We start from the raw sequence: 19,427 nt of genomic DNA on the forward strand, positions 1-19,427 counted from the left end.
AAGTATAGTTTGTTCTTCAGTGCTCCTAACTCGATATATGGTCTAAGAAAGATAACTCTTTGGTCTCTGTGCGAGCTGAACCGAAATTCAAGGCCCTTGTACAAACTGTGCTTGTTTTGTTTATTTCCATATAAGCGCATACGTATATTAAACAAAGATATATACACCTACTCCTCAATAATGAACTTCTATTTCGTGATACAGCTCCTTTCCTATGACTTCTATCGTGTCCACCTTTTCGGCATTACAATACTGCCAGGGCCGGATTATCCATAGGGCAAAGTGGGCAACATGCCCAGGGCCCCCGAGGTTCAAGGGTCTCAGTATATTATCGTCTGATTTCACAGGCAGTACCCCCGATGCTCAAGGTTCCTAGTATATTATCGTCTGATTTTACAGGTAGGACCCCCGAGGCTCAAAGGGCCATGTATATTATCGTCTGATTTCACAGTGAGTGTTGTTAATACTGCTTAAACCATATATATTGAAAAGGCAGGATAGCTATGGGCCCCTATATTGGCTGTGCCCAGGGCCCACAAAGGCTTTAATCCGGCCCTGAAAACTGCCCCTTACCTTGAGCAGATGAAAATAAAATTGTCTATTAACAGGCTGTACAAACTGAGTTTATTCGAGATTGACACAAGAATGACATTATATATCACTGAAATATTATTGAATATATTAAAGTTAAATTAAAATGTCATTTTAAAAGCATTATGGGACACAGAAATGGCATTTAGACAAAATATTTCACAAAAACAAAATAACATAACTAGAGCGAATGTTTATATGAATTAGCGTACCTCTCAAGGTCAAAGGGTATATCACACACAATGGACTAAAACTGATGGGCCGAATTGTTAGTTTTTTCTATCAAAATAATTTTTTATAAAATTTATGTTTAACCCCATTTTTATTGTCATGATTAGTAATTAATGATTGAAACCTTGTGTGTATGTATCGATCCAACAATATGCAAATAACCGAAGAATGATGTGTGTTTACAAGAAATATGTGAGTCGAAAACTGCACAAACCTGAAAACATTCAAGGGCAGGAATACGTTTTCTCCGGGAAGGAAGATATTAAGAAACTAATGTACTTTTTCTGACAGGTGCCTGTAAATAACCCTTTTTAGTTCGCTGTGGTAGGGACTGTGCCTAATTCTGAAATACGGACACTTTGTCTGGAAATACTCAATATATTCAGGCCATTTGAAAATAAGGACCCTTTTTTGGAGATACAGTTTACAGAGGTAACCTTAAAATACGGACATTTATCTGGAAATACCGTTATAAAATACGGACACTGTGTCACGAGATATTCAATATATTGAAGCCATACGGACACTTTGTCTGGAGATACTCAACATCTTCAGGCCATTTTAAAATATGGACACTTTATCTGGAGATACTCAGTATACAGAGGTCATTTTAAAATACGGACATTTATCTGGAACTACCATTATAAAATACAGACAATGTGTTCTAATAAATTAGCCTTCTGATCTACGTCATACTATGCTTCTATCTTCAGTTGGCTTATGATAAGACGTTCCGTGTGAAAGTATTATTCTTTTCTTAGAGCACATCATTTTGCAGCTTTAACGGAAATCAATGATGACAGGAAACCAAGATTGTCATGAAATTAAATGATACCACTGTGACACCATGTACAACAATTTACATATCTTTCTATTTGGAACTCATTATTTTACTTTTTTAAAGTGTGATTGATAAAGTGCTAAAATATATTTGGAATAAGTTAAACGCTCCAAAGCATTGAAAAAGCACAACAGAAACCTGTCTATTATAAAACAACCATTTCACTAGAGTTTCCAGGACATAAACTGCATGCAAATTGGCTTTTAGTGCATTCAGTTGAAATCTTTGTGATATAAAAATTACTGAATCAGCTGTAAGCTTTCTAACAAGGAAGCAATAATTTGTAATTATTGGATCGTCATTCTGTTATTGTAGCATATGCCTTTAAAAAACGCATTGAGTTATTATTCGTAAAGTACAAATATTCTATACAAAGCAACAAATGGACAAGTTACAGAAGACAAGTTATAAACATCTCTATTTTCTCTATTTCCTGGACTTCACCAGCTGATCCCCACAGGCTAGACGTATCTGCTCCACAGTGGCCGGACAGTCTAGTCGAAAATACCCCGATAGTCCGATCTCCTTTCTGGCTTCCTGGATAGCTGCCTTGATTGCCATGAAGACAGAGGTAGCCAGCAGTAATGAGGGCTCACCAATACCCTACAAGACACGTAAGATAGTTTGACATTGCTTTTACAACAACAGATCAGCATTTGACGCTGAGATGCAATCTGAAATGGGGTTTAAAGAAAGTTCTAGATTATTATCGTTATACAGTACATTCATATTTTTCGGTAAATGTGTAACTCTTTTGACTATGTACTGAATGACCAATTAATTTGATACATTTTTAATTCTTTAAATGGAAACGTAACATATCATGGCGATCGTGGGGGGGGGAATAGTTTGCAAAATTTGCATATATATTTTTCCAGCTTTTTTAACTTCACGAAAGATCACTTGAATGTATCAGATTCAAGTCATAATTAAAACTCTGCTGAAATATTTTGATCACATTAGTTTTTCGTAGAGACTACCTTTGAAGAATATAAGTGGGTAACAGCAATGTCATTCTTCAGCAAGGCCACGTTGAATTTTCTTGGTATGCCGCTGACATTTGGTATTTTGTAGCTCAATGGACTGCAGTTGACCATTCTGCCATCATCAGCTATTACAACCTTTTCTGAGGTTATCATACCCAGGCCCTGTATATGTAAGAAAAGGAAAATATGGTACATCTTTTTCTTTCGCAACCATCATCGTATGTTTTTAAACTAATCGGGATTTACAATTATGATATATATATATCAGTTACTACTGTTAGTACTCTGTGGTCATAAACTAAGTAACAGAAAGAGGCAAACTAACAAGTTTTGTAAAACTTAAAAAATAATTTAATTCTCTAAATTTCAGAAACGAACATTTAAGAGGAAAGTATAGCATTATGAGTTAAATCCAAAATAATCCTACAAAAAATTGTACACAAGTAAAACAGAATAGTGTTCCCAGTGACTAGTGTTCCCAGTGACTTCCAGGTCCTCAAACATATTAACGTACCAACTGTTTTGATGTATTAATACAACATTGTCCACAACTTTCTTGAATGAATTCACTTCAGTTCCAGAATAATATTTTTAATCCAGAGTAAATAAACGCTTTGTAGTTAAAATAAACTATCCAAACAAATGTTTGCGCTCAAATTATATATAAAACCCATATTAAACACATCTACATATTGATATTAAAATAAGAATATATGAAATAAGAATGAATTTAATTATCAAGGCATATCACCTTGTATTCACGTATACCGCTCTAAAACGCAAAAGTCTCCATCTCGCTACGTGACATTTCACATCGCAAAAAACCCGCCTGACCGATCCATCTAGTGGGAAATAATTTAATTCTTCTAAGAATCCAACTGAACGAATGGGAATATGACCCCAAACTCGTTAATAGGGTTATTATTATTATTATTATTGTTATTATTATTATTGACTGTAAACACCTATTTAGAGATCCTATGCAATCTACAAGCACGCAACGAAAGTTAATGGCACAATACATACATACATACATATATATATATATATATATATATATATATATATATATATATATATATATATATATATATATATATATATATAACACCACATCTGTGCTCCATGTGATGTTAGCTACTAAATACCTGTATAAACGCCCCTTCAATCTGTCCTATATCAATTGTTGGATTTAGACTTTTGCCAACGTCCATCACTATATCCGTCTGAAGTACCTGTTTAGAAAAGACAGAAAACATATCTAAAAGAAATCGTGCGGGCATTACTTTTCGTACTTCAGTATTAATTTACGTATTTGGTACACACGCAATGTCCCAAATGAAATTTTCACTTTTGGGTAGAAAACGAAGGTATATAGGATAGCATCGCACCAGACCATAATTCATGCCAGGATGTATTGGAAACTAGCACCATGAACGATCGTTAATATTGTGAAGAACATTTTCAGATAGCATAATTTGAACTTCATTGAAAAGATTAACTTAAATGGTCTGGAAAAGCATAACTTGAAGTTATCTTGAAGAGCATAGTTTGAAGTTATCTTGAAAAGCGTAGCTTGGACTTATCTTGAAAAGCATAGCTTGAAGTTATCTTGAAAAACATAGCTTGAAGTTACCTTGAAAAGCATAGCTTGAATTATCTTGAAGAGTATAGTCTGAAGTTATCTTGAAAAGCATAGCTTGGACTTGAAAAGCATAGTTTGAAGTTATCTTGAAAAGCATAGCTTGAAGTTATCTTGAAAAGCATAGCTTGGACTTATCTTGAAAAGCATAGCTTGAAGTTATCTGGAAAAGCATAACTTGAACTGCCTTAAAAAAAACGTATGACTAGCTACTAAATAATAGGTCACAAATAAACATATTTCTGTATCCAGGTAGTTCGTAATGTTTTACTTTAAATTCCCTGAAAAGGAATTCATAAATTTATTGTTTAAAAACTTAATTACCACTTATTGATAACTCTGAAATGGATTAACCCATTCACTGACAAATGATCTGAACTGCTGACATCTGTATTACCTACGCTGGCAAGAAGATGGTATAATGAAACAAAAACAAACTGAAATTAATTACTTGACAGTTCATAAGTTAATTATCTGACAGGAATTAGTCAACAAAGGGAAAGCCGTTCTATGGATTTTTGACTCCGCATACCTATTTTATGTGTGTTTGACCGAAATTGGGAAGAGGTTTGCTATGCAGAAGAAAAGCTACCTGACTTTCACCGGTCAGGCAATCTATCTCCACCTCTGAGCAAGCTACGCCGTAGGTGAAGTAATCGCTTGGTTGGCCTGTCTTTTCTTTTAAGTCGAAGTCAGAATCTTTCTTGGCTCTGTAATGTGAACAATAAATGTCGATTATTCTTCATATCATATTTAGATCTCATCTTTCATTTTTCATCAAGCTCAACAGTGGCAATGGATAGTTAGATCTCTGAAGATAGATATTAGTGTGAAAAATGTTACCTGTGAATAGGTCAGAAACATTTAACTTATTCTTCAATCTTCTATTTTCTTCAGTAGGTCATGCATTTTAATACTATCTCTGAAATAAATTGCTGATTAAAAACTAATATATCCAGCTTGTGTTGCAGCCAAGAGAAAATTGCAAGCGCCCCAAAAAATATGTTTTAATTGGATACTTCTTTATTTTTCTGCAGAGAACTGAATCTGAATTTTGTAATGCATCTATCTTTCAGAAGATATTAAATACATTCTTAATAGTGTATAACCAAGTATTCGATGTAGTATTCTTTCTGCCATGTAGAATATCATGTTTCATATGCGCTCTTTAAACATTAGAAAGTAGATGCTATATTGTAAAATGAACTTACTTGTAAAAGCCTGTAACAGACAGTTGCACTCGTTCGAAATATGCGGCAAGTACCTGTAATGATTGTAAATGATCAATTAGTCCCTAAGTTTCATCTCAGCGATGCCAAGGAATTGTGCAAACATGTTTGTGCATAATATATTAACAAAATTATACCTGAGTTTCATTGCACGTACAGCGTTACCCGAGGGTAGTTTGTTTTTGGTCTTAGCAATTTCAAAACATGGGTTTACCCATTGCTGCATGCGCAAAGTGCCTGCAGTCTCTGGCTGCGGATCTTCAGCACAACCTGGGTACTTAAAGAGGGAATTCATGTTGTCTTATCGCAATAGAACCAGATTTGTCAAGAAGCTGTGTTATGGTGGAAATCTGTAGCCGTAGAGCTGTTTTCTTAATATGGGGAGTAGTATAAATCGGGGGTTTCGTGTAGCCCGTATGCTGGGCCGATGTTGACATTGGCTCTGAGAACTGAATCGGTGTAATCACAGTGACGGATCAAAGCTTCAGGACCAAGAGACTGGAAGGAAAAAGTAGCCTGGGCATACTAGGAGGGCGGGCCTTGCTTGGTGGCTGCTTGAGCATTCTACGAGAGTGGTGGAACCGGAAATACATCGTGTGCATGAATTGGACGACACGATATGCATATGTTCGGTTTTTAAATATTTTTTGGTGAAGTCAAATAGTTCAGTATCACTAATGGAGTAAAAATTCAATAATTCATACCTCTTTCTTATGGATGAATCATATAATATTCGTATTTTTGCACAAATACTATATTTAGACCAATCTTGATAAAATCAAATCATTTTCATATTTTTGTATAAATACTATATTTTGACCAATCTTGATATAATCTTATTTTTTCATAGTTTTGTATAAATACTATATTTGATCACTCTTGATATAATCGTACCTAGTTCATATGTTTGTATAAATACTATATTCGATCACTCTTGATATAATCATACCTCGTTCATATTTTTGTATAAATACTATATTCGATCACTCTTGGTATAATCATACCTAGTTCATATGTTTGTATAAATCCCATATTTGATCACTCTTAATATAATCATACTTCGTTCATATTTTTGTACAAATGTTATAATTGATCACTCTTGACATAATCATACCTCACTCATATGTTTGTATAAATACTATATTTTTATCACTCTTGATATAATAATACCTCTACCATATGTTTGTATAAATACGATATTTGATCACTCTTGATGTGATCTTACCTCGTTCATATTTTTGTATAAACTGATCATTCGTGGTGATAGATCAATATATCATTCATGTTCATAATTTGATTCTTGTCTGATTACAAACGTCATATAATAGTCATGATTCAAAGGATCAGTAGAAATATAATAACTTTCAAACATTTTACTGCAAACATATAATTGAAATGCCTTACACTTTGCTGAATCATTTCTCATATTTACTCATTTGTATACTTTTTTCAGTCATATGGCTACGATGTCTGCAGTGTGGTAGTTTATAGTGATGTCTAGCACTGGGGCATCATGCCCATTTATATTATCCCGACAGCAGGTCGACCAGTCCTAATACTACGCTGGGCACCTAGCGAGGCAGCTGTTAGTACTATTTTTATAAGTTTTTGGTATGACTCGGCCGGGGTTCCGAAGCAGACGCTCTAACCACCCGGCAACCATCGACCGTTATTTTAAGTGGATGCAAATCTTATTTTGGTGTCACGAGTACATTTTAGAATTATTTTATGAACAGAGCGATGAAAGTTTGAAATAAAAATAAAACTTGTTTCAACAGAGCAATTGAAGGTGACAAATTTGCCATATGACATGAACAAAGAAATCTTATATCCTTTAAAATGTCTCAAGTGCTATCCCCTGGTTTTTGACGTTCATGCGTAGTGTAAATAACATTAGGCCCCATAAATTAATGAATTCTAAATGGTCCAAAATTAAATATTCGTATGATCCAATATATGCAATCAATTAAATATTCAGGAGCGTGATAGTTTCTTTATTTTAATTAATCAACATTGTATCGTATCTGAAGACAATCTCAGCTTGTAAGAATATGGAAAGTGGGAGGTCAGAGGGAATTAGATAATGGCTTCGCACTTTATTCAAGAGATATAGCATGCGGTATAACAGAAACCAGTAAAATTGATTTATACATATCTTTGCATATGTTTGTTAAGATGTGAAAGAAAACACATTATCAAATAGTGGGAGGGTAAGGAGGAGGAGGAGGACTTTTGGTATCTGAATATGCCATAACATATTTTAGAATTCTGCTTCAAGTTTAGCAACAAGTCTTACCCATCGTTCCCAATTTCCGTCTGGAATTTTATCCTTGAATGGTGCCAATCTTTCTTTCAGTTTTGTGCATGCATCCTGTGGGCAAAACGTTCTTTTAAAAATGCGCCAAGATAGCAACAGCATAAAAAGATAGGATAGAAGTGATAATTAACAACATTGTATCTTTTCATGATAATGCATATACTTAGGTTTAACATTTTTTTAGAAGTCAAGTCTAAGCATATACGACAAGCGTTGATTCTTCTTTATCAAAAAACGTGTTGTCTTCCTTCTATTACACTTACCTTGAAAAAGTAAACATAGAAATAGTGTCAGATTACATAATCTCCTTTACAAATGATGTTGTCATGATTTATATATGTGACTCAAGGCCACGGGATCTTTTAATCTAGCATATGTATACAGCAATATGCAGACATACAGGTCGTACAGAAACGTGCATTCAAGTTTTATTATAGAAATGAACTGATTATGCAATACCAATGATTATTTCAAGATAATACAATTATCTAGTGGAATATAAACAGAGATGTACATGATGATCACATTTTCCTGGCTTTTAGAAACATGTAATACATACATTTCTGCTATAGATAAGAAAGACAATAACAAGGATAATAATTTCCCACGAACTCACAGTTTTTTGATTGATTGATGTCTTGGATTTAAGTGGCATGCGCACAATTGTGCATGTGACTCTGGTTAATTCCTGCACAGCAGGATGCTAATTGTTCCTGGGGAAAGGAATCAGAGCCACACACCCAAGTCATTTATGCACTCAAGTAGTGCTGTTAATTGAGCCGTCAGTTAGCGAAACGTAATGTTCCATGCCAGCTGAGTGATAGGCCGTCATGAGTGGGAATAGACCCAGCACACACTCATGTATAAGTCGTCTGTACCAGTTTGGTGGATGAGTGGGAATGAACTCACAATGACAGCAGGACCACAGATATCTGTGCTGGTGCTGCCTCCTGTAGCCATTGTATTTGGAACAGTGTGCGTGCTGGTCTCGTTGATGAAAATTTTCTCCATTGGAGCTCCAAGTGCGCGGGATGCTACCTGTGAAGAGGATGGGAAGCATATCGTGGTTATTCATTTCAGATATTCAATTTAATGTGCTTTTAAATAATAAAAAAAAAACAGAGTTGATGCAATATATGCTCTTTTTAAGATAAGTAAGGTTCTATACAAGAATATTTGTGGGACACGAGGATGTTCAATTACCTTGAATTCAATAGGCAATGCCTCGCAATCTACATTGCAAATATATGGAATCACAGATGACCATTGCATATATTCTGATTTGACGATATCCACAACGTAAATTCATTTCGAAAAATTATTATGTTCACACAAAAGATTTCTAGCAGCAATACAAATGGTTGGTTTTCAATGTTCGTGTTTACCATTTTAAGACTCGACATAATTGACCTAATCTGGAACTGATACAACGTTGTCATATGTATTGGAAGAACATGCAGGAATAAGTTAAGTTTTAGCGATTCTTGGTAGATCACGTTATACTGTTTTACAACGGACATATTCCGTCTCTTGTATAATAAAACTGATGGGACAAGAGAGACCCTTAAGAGTTGTATATCCTAGTGAATTTCATAAATAGTAATTATCATTTGAATTTGTATGGGATAAGATGAAAGCTAATGGACGATGTCAATATTGCTAGTTCATGATCATGTTCCTAAGGATCCCTAATTTCAAAGGACCTTCCTTAAAAACATGTTTTGAAGCAAAAACTTGTGTAATCTGAGAATTCTGCGTGTGAGTATAATAATCTACCGTCTTTGAAATATATGATGTTTTAATGCAATATAGCGGTACCGTAGAGAATAAAACCTTTTATTCTGTACTGTTTTAAAAAAATATTAAACGGTTTTACTAATAGATTTACATGCTTTATTCAGTTATTTTGACACATAAAAGAAAAATAATTAATGACACAGAAAGAAAACGCCAATTAATGACACCGGAATACAAAGATAATGACACAAGAGGAGAAAAATAATTAATGACATGGAAAGACAAAGATAATGACACAGGAAGACAAATATATGTAATGACCTAGAAAGACAAAGATAATTAATGACACAGAAAGACAAAGATAACTAATGACAACAGAATACAAGGATAATTAAATGACACATTTAAACAAAGATAATTAATGACACATGAAGACAAAGACAATTAATGACAGCGGAATACAAGGATAATTAATGACACATAAAAACAAAGATAATTAATGACACAAGAAGACGAAGATAATTAATGACACATGAAAACGAATATAATTAATGACAGAAACGCAAAGATAATAATAACACATGAAGGCAAAGATAATTAATGACAACGGAATACAAGGATAATTAATGACACATGAAGACAAAGATAATTAATGACACCGGAATACAAGGATAATTAATGACACATGACGACAAAGATAATTAATGACACCAGAATACAAGGATAATTAATGACACATGAAAACAAAGATAATTAATGACATAAGAAGACAAAAACAATTAATGACACATGAAAACAAAGATAACTGATGACACCAGAATACAAGGATAATTAATAACACATGAAAACAAAATAATTAATGACACAGCAAGACGAAGATAATTAATGACACAGAAAGAGAAAACCCATGATATTTACTTACGTGCCTTTGCTTTGCATAACGTTTGGGGTTCTCAGACACAAATTTAAAAACTTCTTACGCTGTTCAAGGAACATATGCGAATGCAGTGATTTATACCAAGATAGAAGAATGAATAATTAAGTTAAATAATCCATCTATCCATCAATTCACTCACCCGCTCATCCCTCTCTCCCTCCCTCTATCTCTCCATCCATCCACACACACACATACATATATACAAACATCCATACTTACATCAATCCATCTATACAGACATACATAAATAAGTACATACATACATACATACATACATACATACATACATACATACATACATACATGCATACATACATACATACATACGCACGCACACACGCACGCACGCACCCACATACATACATACATACATACATACATACAGACAGACAGAGGAGCTGTGAGAGCTGTACCCATCAACGTGGTTATAATTAGCGACACCGGAGACAAACAAAAGTGACAGAAAAATCAGTATTTACAACCATGGAAAATTAGATATTATTTTGTTTGAGGTTACCCTTTAGTACAAAAGCTAGATTGTTACCTGAATAAGTTTTGTGTTCAATCCTTGTCCCATCTCGACTCCTCCAGTTGTGATTAAAACTGATCCATCCAAGTAAATATGAACCAGTGCTGCACCCTGCAATCACATATTGGACACATTACCTAGGTAGTTACCATATTAATAAACAATTTATGTCCATACTTATGTATTTAAAACATTTTACTGCTAATTGACGACAATTTATTGCATAGCTTTTTATACATTTTTATCAGCAACATTTATAAATAAATAAATAAATTATCATAGACTTGCTTTTTACATGATGATAAGATTTTTAACTTTAACTTACCTGCATCATGAATATTTTGGGGAACCCAATTCCAAATCTACAGGATGTCATGGTCATACCACGCTTCTTCCAACGATTCTGCCTGGAATAATTAGAAGAATCTTGTCACTTGGTGATAATTTTTCAACAAATTTTATATGACAGCAAAAGGCATTGAAAAGTCCATGTAGTTTATTTTTTTGGGGGGTGGGGTGGGGTGGAGGCATGGGAAATATTTATAGGTTACTGCATTTGTATGGGAAAATATGAACGAGTTTTTCGGATGGAATACGGAACGACCTTGGGAGTGCAGTATATCCATCCAACCAAACGAGTTCATATTTTCCCATACAAATGCAGTAAACTTTTTATTATATACTCATTTTCTTTTACTACCTAAGGCATAATTATATAACAAAATACATCACAAGAAACATAGTAACTGAATGTATGCCGTATTCCAAACTAAATACACAAGCGCAGATTCATCATTACACAACAACATTATTAATTCGCACATAACTCCGCCCAGATAAATTTGAACTTAGTCGCGCGCTAGACATAACTTTCGAAAGAAAAATGGCGCTTTTGTCTACTTACAATTGAAACTTGGAGTGATATTGTGAATGAATGCGCATTACAACAACTTTTCCATTTGATCTGGAATGAACAGATTTAGATGTTTTGTCGATTCTACGAAATTTCGTGATCATGGACTGGATTCATCTGTGCAAATTGTACATGAAATACATCGAATTAAAGCAGCGAGGTAGAAGCGTGTTGACATTTGCAAGTGTTTTCTGCTCTGTCATTGACTATTTGAAATCATAATGTGAGAAAAATATGAAGTCTTTCAATTGCAATTATCAAAAGGACGCTATGGAATTTAATGTTTATTTTATTTTGAGTGCAGTAAGGAGGATGTAATTGCACTTCGAATATAGTCGAAATTACAGTCCAATTTCGACATGGGTAATCAAGCTTGAGAACCTATGATATGACTCATGTAATTCGGATTCGTAGAATTAAGAGAGTACATTTTGAATAAATTCAGGATGTAAAACTGTAAGTATATTTTTTGCCATTCTTATGCTAAAGGAGACAATTTATGTCTTGTAAGTTGCATGTTATTTGTAGGTACCCTGCAATTTTAGGAAATCTGGCGTCTGTCGCCAAAATCCGAAACATTGCATCAAAACAATTCACGCAGAATGCAGCAAAGCAGCTGGTATGTGGCAGTCCTCGAAACATCTGCTTTAGTTCATCCAGAAACAAATTTAATCAACCAAAACATATAACGTCTGCTACACGAGTGTACATGATTTGTTTACAAAGTAGTTCCTAATACACTATTTGGCACATGTGTCCTGGACGTGAGTGCAATATGAAGGTGTGCAATATCGTAAAATAATATCGTAAAATAATAAACGATTCTGACAATGCAAAGTTAACGTAGAAAACAATGAGCACATAATAATGCCCGATACATATAAATGCAAAGTAGTTTCAACAGCAGTTTTCGTAAAATGAAAGGGCAAAGAGTTACACGATTTATTAACCTTTATTTGAAAAAAAAAGGTTCATTTAATTATCAGCATGTTCCCACGACTGACTGCCTTCGGTGTTTGTATAGCTAATTCTACTGAATGAAAACACCTATAATTCCGCCAGCCATAGCATGTTGTAATCGAAGTACTTGTTCCGCACATGACGGGCACAAACCTATACTCCAACAGTACAAGTAACCAATTGTTTCTCCAGACAAAATATTCTTACTGGACAAATTCTGCCCTTGAATTAATCAAAATATTTATGAATCCATATACAAATGTAGTTTATTAATTGATCAAAACCTAATCTGGAGCAAGACAGACAAATACAGACCCTTAATTAATGAAAATATTTTGAAGTAAGATCTGAGTCGAATAAAAGTTTATTATGGAGGAGCCAGATACGATCTATATCCCTGAACGTTTTATAACTTAAAGGATCCGTGGTAGCCTAATCGCTTGAGCGTCAGACTTATAATGCAAAGGTAGATACCCGCCCAGATTTGTCTGCTTCGGTGTCTCCATAAAAAGGCATCTATCATTTATTTAAAAAGCATAATATAGTGCAAAGGTCTTTAAAATTCAGTTAAAATCAACAGAAACTATATACAAAATACATCCACCGTTGTGCTTTTTTATCCTATCAACAGTTTGTCATACTTCTATACACATGCAATTACAACTATTATATTGATGAAGAACTCCGATGTTATGCAGTCCTGGCACACAATCGCTCTGAAAATGTTTGCTTTCCTCGAGAAAACTTCTTATGGATACATTAACAGCTTTGATCAAAAGGTTTGGTTAGAACTGGTCTCTTTTTCTGACAAATCCAGTGTAAAAAAAAAACTGTTTTCTAACCATGATCGTCATCATTAAAGGAAAAGATATGCGTCTTTTCCCCAACTATCAACTGGAACAAAGCTTTGTTTTATGACCACGCATGTAAACATTAAAACATACTTTTGCATTAATTTGTTGATGCTGATAGTGGTAGGTGCCTCATGCCAACTCTGAAACTTACAAAAACACCAAAACAAATTTCCTCAGGAAAAATAGGCTCAAATACCATATCGCAGATTAATATTGCCTATCGTTTTTTAAAACTTACAAATCTCCCTGCTTGATAATAACTTCAAAAAATATCTGAAATGACATCCTTTCTTACTGTTAATTTTTAAAATGATTAGGAACATAGTGTCAGGGAAAGTTACCAGGAACATAGTGCTAGGGAAGGTTACCAGGAACATAGTGTCAGGGAAGGTTACCAGGAACATAGTGTCAGGAGATAGATACCGTGACTTATCATAGACTGTTTCTGAATTTCTTTGTATATTATGGAACAGGTACATTTTGTATCTCCAGTTCATGTATTTATAAAGGATACTATCTGCCCGAAAATTGGACTTTGGGAGAGTAAATTTCCTATTAATTGCAAAATCGTGAGAGGTTTTTTCAACGACATAAGAATCTCAAACGTGAGTCGAATAGGCAAGAACAGTAAATAAATTAATTAGTACTAACAATATAATGTGCACGTTGGAAGATATCGCTTGATTTTTTTTTAGATGGTCGCGCTGCGTGACATTCATATAAACTAGTACTGCCAAGCTTATATTTTTTTATTACTTTAATGTCATTGACTGGTGGATTGATTTTGCTTGAATATCAGACGGAATGACGTGAAGAACAAGTAGAAACACTATCAGTGAGAACTTTTTAAAGTTTTCAAATCATCGACGCTGTGACTCACTAAACAAATGACAGAAAACATTTGAAAAAGCATAAAGTACCAGATTTTCGTGTTGATAAATATCATTAGCACAGGCTCGTAACCCTTGTCATGACGTGCAGATTCACTTGTTCTAACATTTACAATTTTGTAATAAGTTTCACACGAGATAAAAGCAAAGATAAAAACATTATCGTGCACTTGTTAAACACGCTTGACCAGGGTAAATAATTCCTTCTTAAGGTTTACAATTACTTAGATGATCACGTGCTGCGTTTTGTCGCTAGCATTTTGTTTGCATCGTTCCAGTCCGACTCTACCCATATCCAACACATTACTAAATTACTTGCAGACTAATATCGTTCCAGTCCGACTCTACCTATATCCAACACATTATTAAATTACTTACAGACTAATATCGTTCTAGTCCGACTCTACCAATATCCAGTGCAATACTAAATTACTTACAGGCTAGATATCGTTACAGTCCGACTCTACCCATCTCCAACATTACTAAATTACTTGCAGACTAATATCGTTCTAGTCCGACTATACCAATATCCAATGCAATACTAAATTACTTACAGGTTAGATATCGTTCCAGTCCGACTCTACCCATATCCAACATTGCTAAATTACTTACAGACTAATATAGTTCCAGTCCGACTCTACCCATATCCAACACATTACTAAATTACTTACAGACTAATATAGTTCCAGTCCGACTCTACCCATACCCAACACATTACTAAATTACTTACAGACTAATATAGTTCCAGTCCGACTCTACCCACATCCAACATTACTAAATTATTTATAGACTAGTATAATTCCAGTCTGACTCTATCCATACCCAACACATTACTAAATTACCTACAGCCTAATAAGACAATGCTTAATACGAATACAAATGTCAGAAAAATACGTCAAGTACTAACTGTACATAACCGTAAAGTGTCAATTTAAAAGAAATAAGGTTAAATTTGATAGTTTCGTGAGAGTCATCTTTCCTCACGATTAATGAAATAATTAACTTTAGACTGACAGACCATATTATAGAAGTAATTATGTAAGATATATACAATAATATTTCATAAATGTTCTAACTTGTTGAATTGCTGCACCGCTTCAACGCGGGCCTCATATCTGCTGTCCATGGCACATTTATCCCAGCATTCCCCAATAGTACAGTTCTTCAAAGACATGCCATAGGATAAAACGTCACCTTCCTTCAGATGATTTGCATATCTAACCTGTCAGAAGAAGAGAATGTATCTAATAATCAGGCTTATACTGAATTTATTCGGTGTTTCCTTTTTGAAGTTTTTCAAGGACACAAACTTGATAATGCAAACAGATTAAATAAATCAAGCAGTAGCTATGCGATTTTATTTTGAAAATCAAGTTAAGCTTGGGGATTATTGTCTTGTAAAAGTCTTAAATACAATGTTTTTTTTATTTTATTCCAATCCATTTAGTACAAAGAATTTGTAGCCGGTGATTATATTGAGTGTGCTTTCTGTAATTGTGACACATCAACAGTCTCACACAAAACTTGTAGCTATTTTTACCAACTGATTCGTTCCTTTACTTAAAAGATGAATGCCATTCCGACCTCACGCCTTTTTCAACTTAGATTGAGAATCGTCGAGATTTGTGCACCGTTTAGAAAACGAAAACTTCTGCACGCACCTCGAATACTCATTGCTAAAAGCCATGATGAAACATACAGATTGTACATCGACCTGATTGAAAAGCGCACGAGTACAGGTCCATGCCACAATCAATTTTAATTCAATACATGTTGAAGCATAAACTGTGAAGTTGTTTGAAATCATGCTAGTTGTAAGCCTCTCAATAGCAGAATGTAAAGAGGGTTCAGTGTCATTAACAATATCACAAGCAAAAGGAACCACCCATTTCATTTTCTGGAAGGGATTGGGTTTACCTATATAGTAGTAAATGCCATGGCCTTATCGGGTTCGTGGATGTTTTTATTTCGAAGCAAGTGAGAACCGACCACCTCGTATAGACAGAATATCTTTCAGTTAAATATATCTATTTCGTTAATGAGATAATTAGAAATCAAACTTGAAAATCAAAGTTGTACATGTGCAACTAAATGCGGCATCATCTGCTATAATGGTTATGGTATATGAAATACTTGTATTTTTCTATACCCTCGAGACAGAAAACAAGGAATATTACTAGAACCACTTCCGAATGACATTAATTGCTTATGTCCGTTAAGCCAGGATTTATTCGCTGAATGTTTTACTCCGGTACGAAGAACTAGAAAGACAATGATTTGTTGTTTGTTTGTTTTTTAAACAATCATAATTGCAGATAGAACAAAAGGCATACATTTTTGTAAAATAAATATTTTACTGCAGACTTTGGGATGAACCAATAGTAAGTCCGAAGATTCTAATGCAGCTGCAGATGCAATAATTTGAAATGCATGGTAATAGTTCTCTCCAGTATTGAAACTATGGCACAGAGTAAAACAAGGGATATTAGGGAATCAGATTCGATCTTATTGTTGTTTTTGGGAGGGTTTAAACGCAATGTTCAGCTCACGGTGGGCTATAAACTGAGGCCAGTATAACTGGTGGAGTAAGCACCAGAGACGAATCACCGACCTATGGGAAATCTTTCTCATATACCCTCATTAGCCGAGCTCAAGAATCGAACCCACGTGGACAGACGTGATGCGGCAGTGATCGGTAAAGCGATTTAGTTTATTGGTCTCAGTTGAGAGGAAATCGAATCGGTTCCAGAGGTACAACTTCACATTACTTTAATTACACGATATGCGACACTAAATATTTCCAGAACATTTTCACCATGCCTACAATTTGACAAAATTAAGAACTCACGGCTTTTTCTTTCGACCTAGTGGTTCCGTTGGGGGGTAAATTCAACCATGTGTTTGAGCACAGTATGTTGTAAACAAGAATGGCAAAAAGAGAAAATGTACTTGTCGAAAGGCAAAATGGTACCTATTTTAAATAAAAAATATAATTTTTAAGTTGGAAACAACGATATAAATTATGTAAGATAACAATATGTGGAAACAAAGTTATAACTATAAAAGCAAACAGCTGAGAAGGCTTGAAATCGAGAGGGAAGGTATTCTAAACTGGGCATTAAAAACAAAGATAGTGTGATGATTGACAATAATAATAATAATAATAATAATAGTTTGTACGAAGTCTTGCCTGTTTTGATTAAGAACAAAACGCTTGAATATATGTAAAAAAGGACGATGTTTCATCATCCTACGTAAAGCATCTTTAATACACCGACTGATCACGTACATAGGGTGTACAATTATAATTTGGAGCTATAGTCACAGGTTTATCATTTATAAAAAAAGCAAGATATCATAAAAATTGAAAAGGAATTTAATTTATTCATAACTTACGTATAAAATATTGGACAGTGACATGGTGAATATCTGCATCAAGCCTTACAGAATATACATCTCGACATGCTAGTAATATGTTAATATGGTGGTTCTAATGTCTACAAAGATAGAAAGTATCATTGCTCTGGAATAAAGAGTTTTTAAAATTCGGTCGCCACCGATAAAAAGGGATCACCGACATAACTATAAAGGTAAAACGAAATGGTTACATTTTTCAATAGACAAGAACAATTATCAGAACGAACAAGTGTGTTAAGATTTCGATAACTTCATGGAGATAATGCACGAAAATAGTTATTTTTAAACTTCTAGAACTATCGGCAGTGCTCAAAGAAATATATATTTCAAAAGCGAGCCCATGGCAAATGGCTTGAAGAACATCATCTGCCTTCACTAAAAATCAAACGTGCCCAGCAAAGCTATATTTCTTTCCCAATCCCTCCAGGAAAACTAGTGGTAAGTCTCTGTAAAGTGTCGAATTTTGAATTGTATTGAACCTTAAAGTTGAATGCATTGAGCATTAAAATTTTATCAGATTTAAGCCAGAAAAGTCTTTGTGAAGGGTCACTTTGACCTTTTTTCTTTTCTCCCATGCATCCACCCCCATGTTCGTGTTAACACTTGATAGGCTAGAATTTATGACTGAGTGAGATTTGACCAGGGTATTGCAACGCTGTCCTGAGAAAGTAAAATTTGAGCTGCCAACCATAATCGCCTCATAGGAACCCATGTCAAATTGTCATTTTCAAAGGGAAACTGATATGCACCGTAAGCTAAGATCCGATGAAAGAAATGATTATCATGCAAAAAAATTTAAGAACGGCTGCTTACGATTGGCCAGAGTAAATTAAAACGTACACTTTAGAAGCAATGGAAATTTAAAAAGACGACCTTAGTCGAAATTCTTTAGTCTGAAATCCTGAAGGAGAAAAGTGGCTTTGAGGACGCCTAAAAAGAATAGGGCTTTCCTCGTTAAACAAGAAAAGGGCACCAGGTGGCTGACTAGTAAGAAAAGACAGGGTTTAGTGCTAGGACGCACAATTTCTGAAAGAGAACAGCAATAAGGTACGGAAGTTTAATTTTCCAACATTATTTTCTTTCTTTTTTATTGTTTGCTTTATGCAAGTGTGTTTAATATGACTAGGATCCATATTATCTATCGCTTATTCAATGTCATGGAAATCGGTTGATGCTCGAGTTGTTATGCAATTTATCTCTAATTTTACAGTTACTAGTTCATTGATAGTATTGACGATTGCATGCAATTCAAGTTTTCATATGTGTAGTATTCCATAGCGTTATATGAAATAATTTTCTTTGTCCGTTAGGACGATACTGATTATCGTGAGTTAATGATACTCGCATATTTAT

General features: G+C 34.4%; 1 protein-coding gene across 3 annotated transcripts in view; it reads right to left on the reverse strand.

The window, feature by feature from the left end:
* Nucleotides 1-737: 737 nt before the first annotated feature.
* LOC149791930 (xanthine dehydrogenase/oxidase-like) overlaps nt 738-19,427 on the reverse strand; it is a 71,522-nt gene continuing 52,832 nt past the window's right edge. For all 3 annotated transcript variants that reach the window (XM_089970449.1, XM_089970450.1, XM_089970451.1), the window contains 10 exons: nt 15,734-15,879; nt 11,366-11,447; nt 11,056-11,151; nt 8,747-8,875; nt 7,817-7,891; nt 5,503-5,555; nt 4,884-5,001; nt 3,798-3,884; nt 2,644-2,811; nt 738-2,266 (listed from right to left, as the gene is read on the reverse strand). In XM_089970449.1, the coding sequence (XP_089826575.1) occupies nt 2,090-2,266; nt 2,644-2,811; nt 3,798-3,884; nt 4,884-5,001; nt 5,503-5,555; nt 7,817-7,891; nt 8,747-8,875; nt 11,056-11,151; nt 11,366-11,447; nt 15,734-15,879 (1,131 nt within the window). In that variant the 3' untranslated portion in view covers nt 738-2,089. The remainder of the gene's footprint in view (nt 2,267-2,643; nt 2,812-3,797; nt 3,885-4,883; nt 5,002-5,502; nt 5,556-7,816; nt 7,892-8,746; nt 8,876-11,055; nt 11,152-11,365; nt 11,448-15,733; nt 15,880-19,427) is intronic.

This window comes from Sinohyriopsis cumingii, chromosome 9 (genome assembly GCF_028554795.1).
Source record: "Sinohyriopsis cumingii isolate HCF-2022 chromosome 9, ASM2855479v2, whole genome shotgun sequence".
In the NCBI taxonomy this organism is placed as follows: Eukaryota; Metazoa; Mollusca; class Bivalvia; order Unionida; family Unionidae; genus Sinohyriopsis; species Sinohyriopsis cumingii.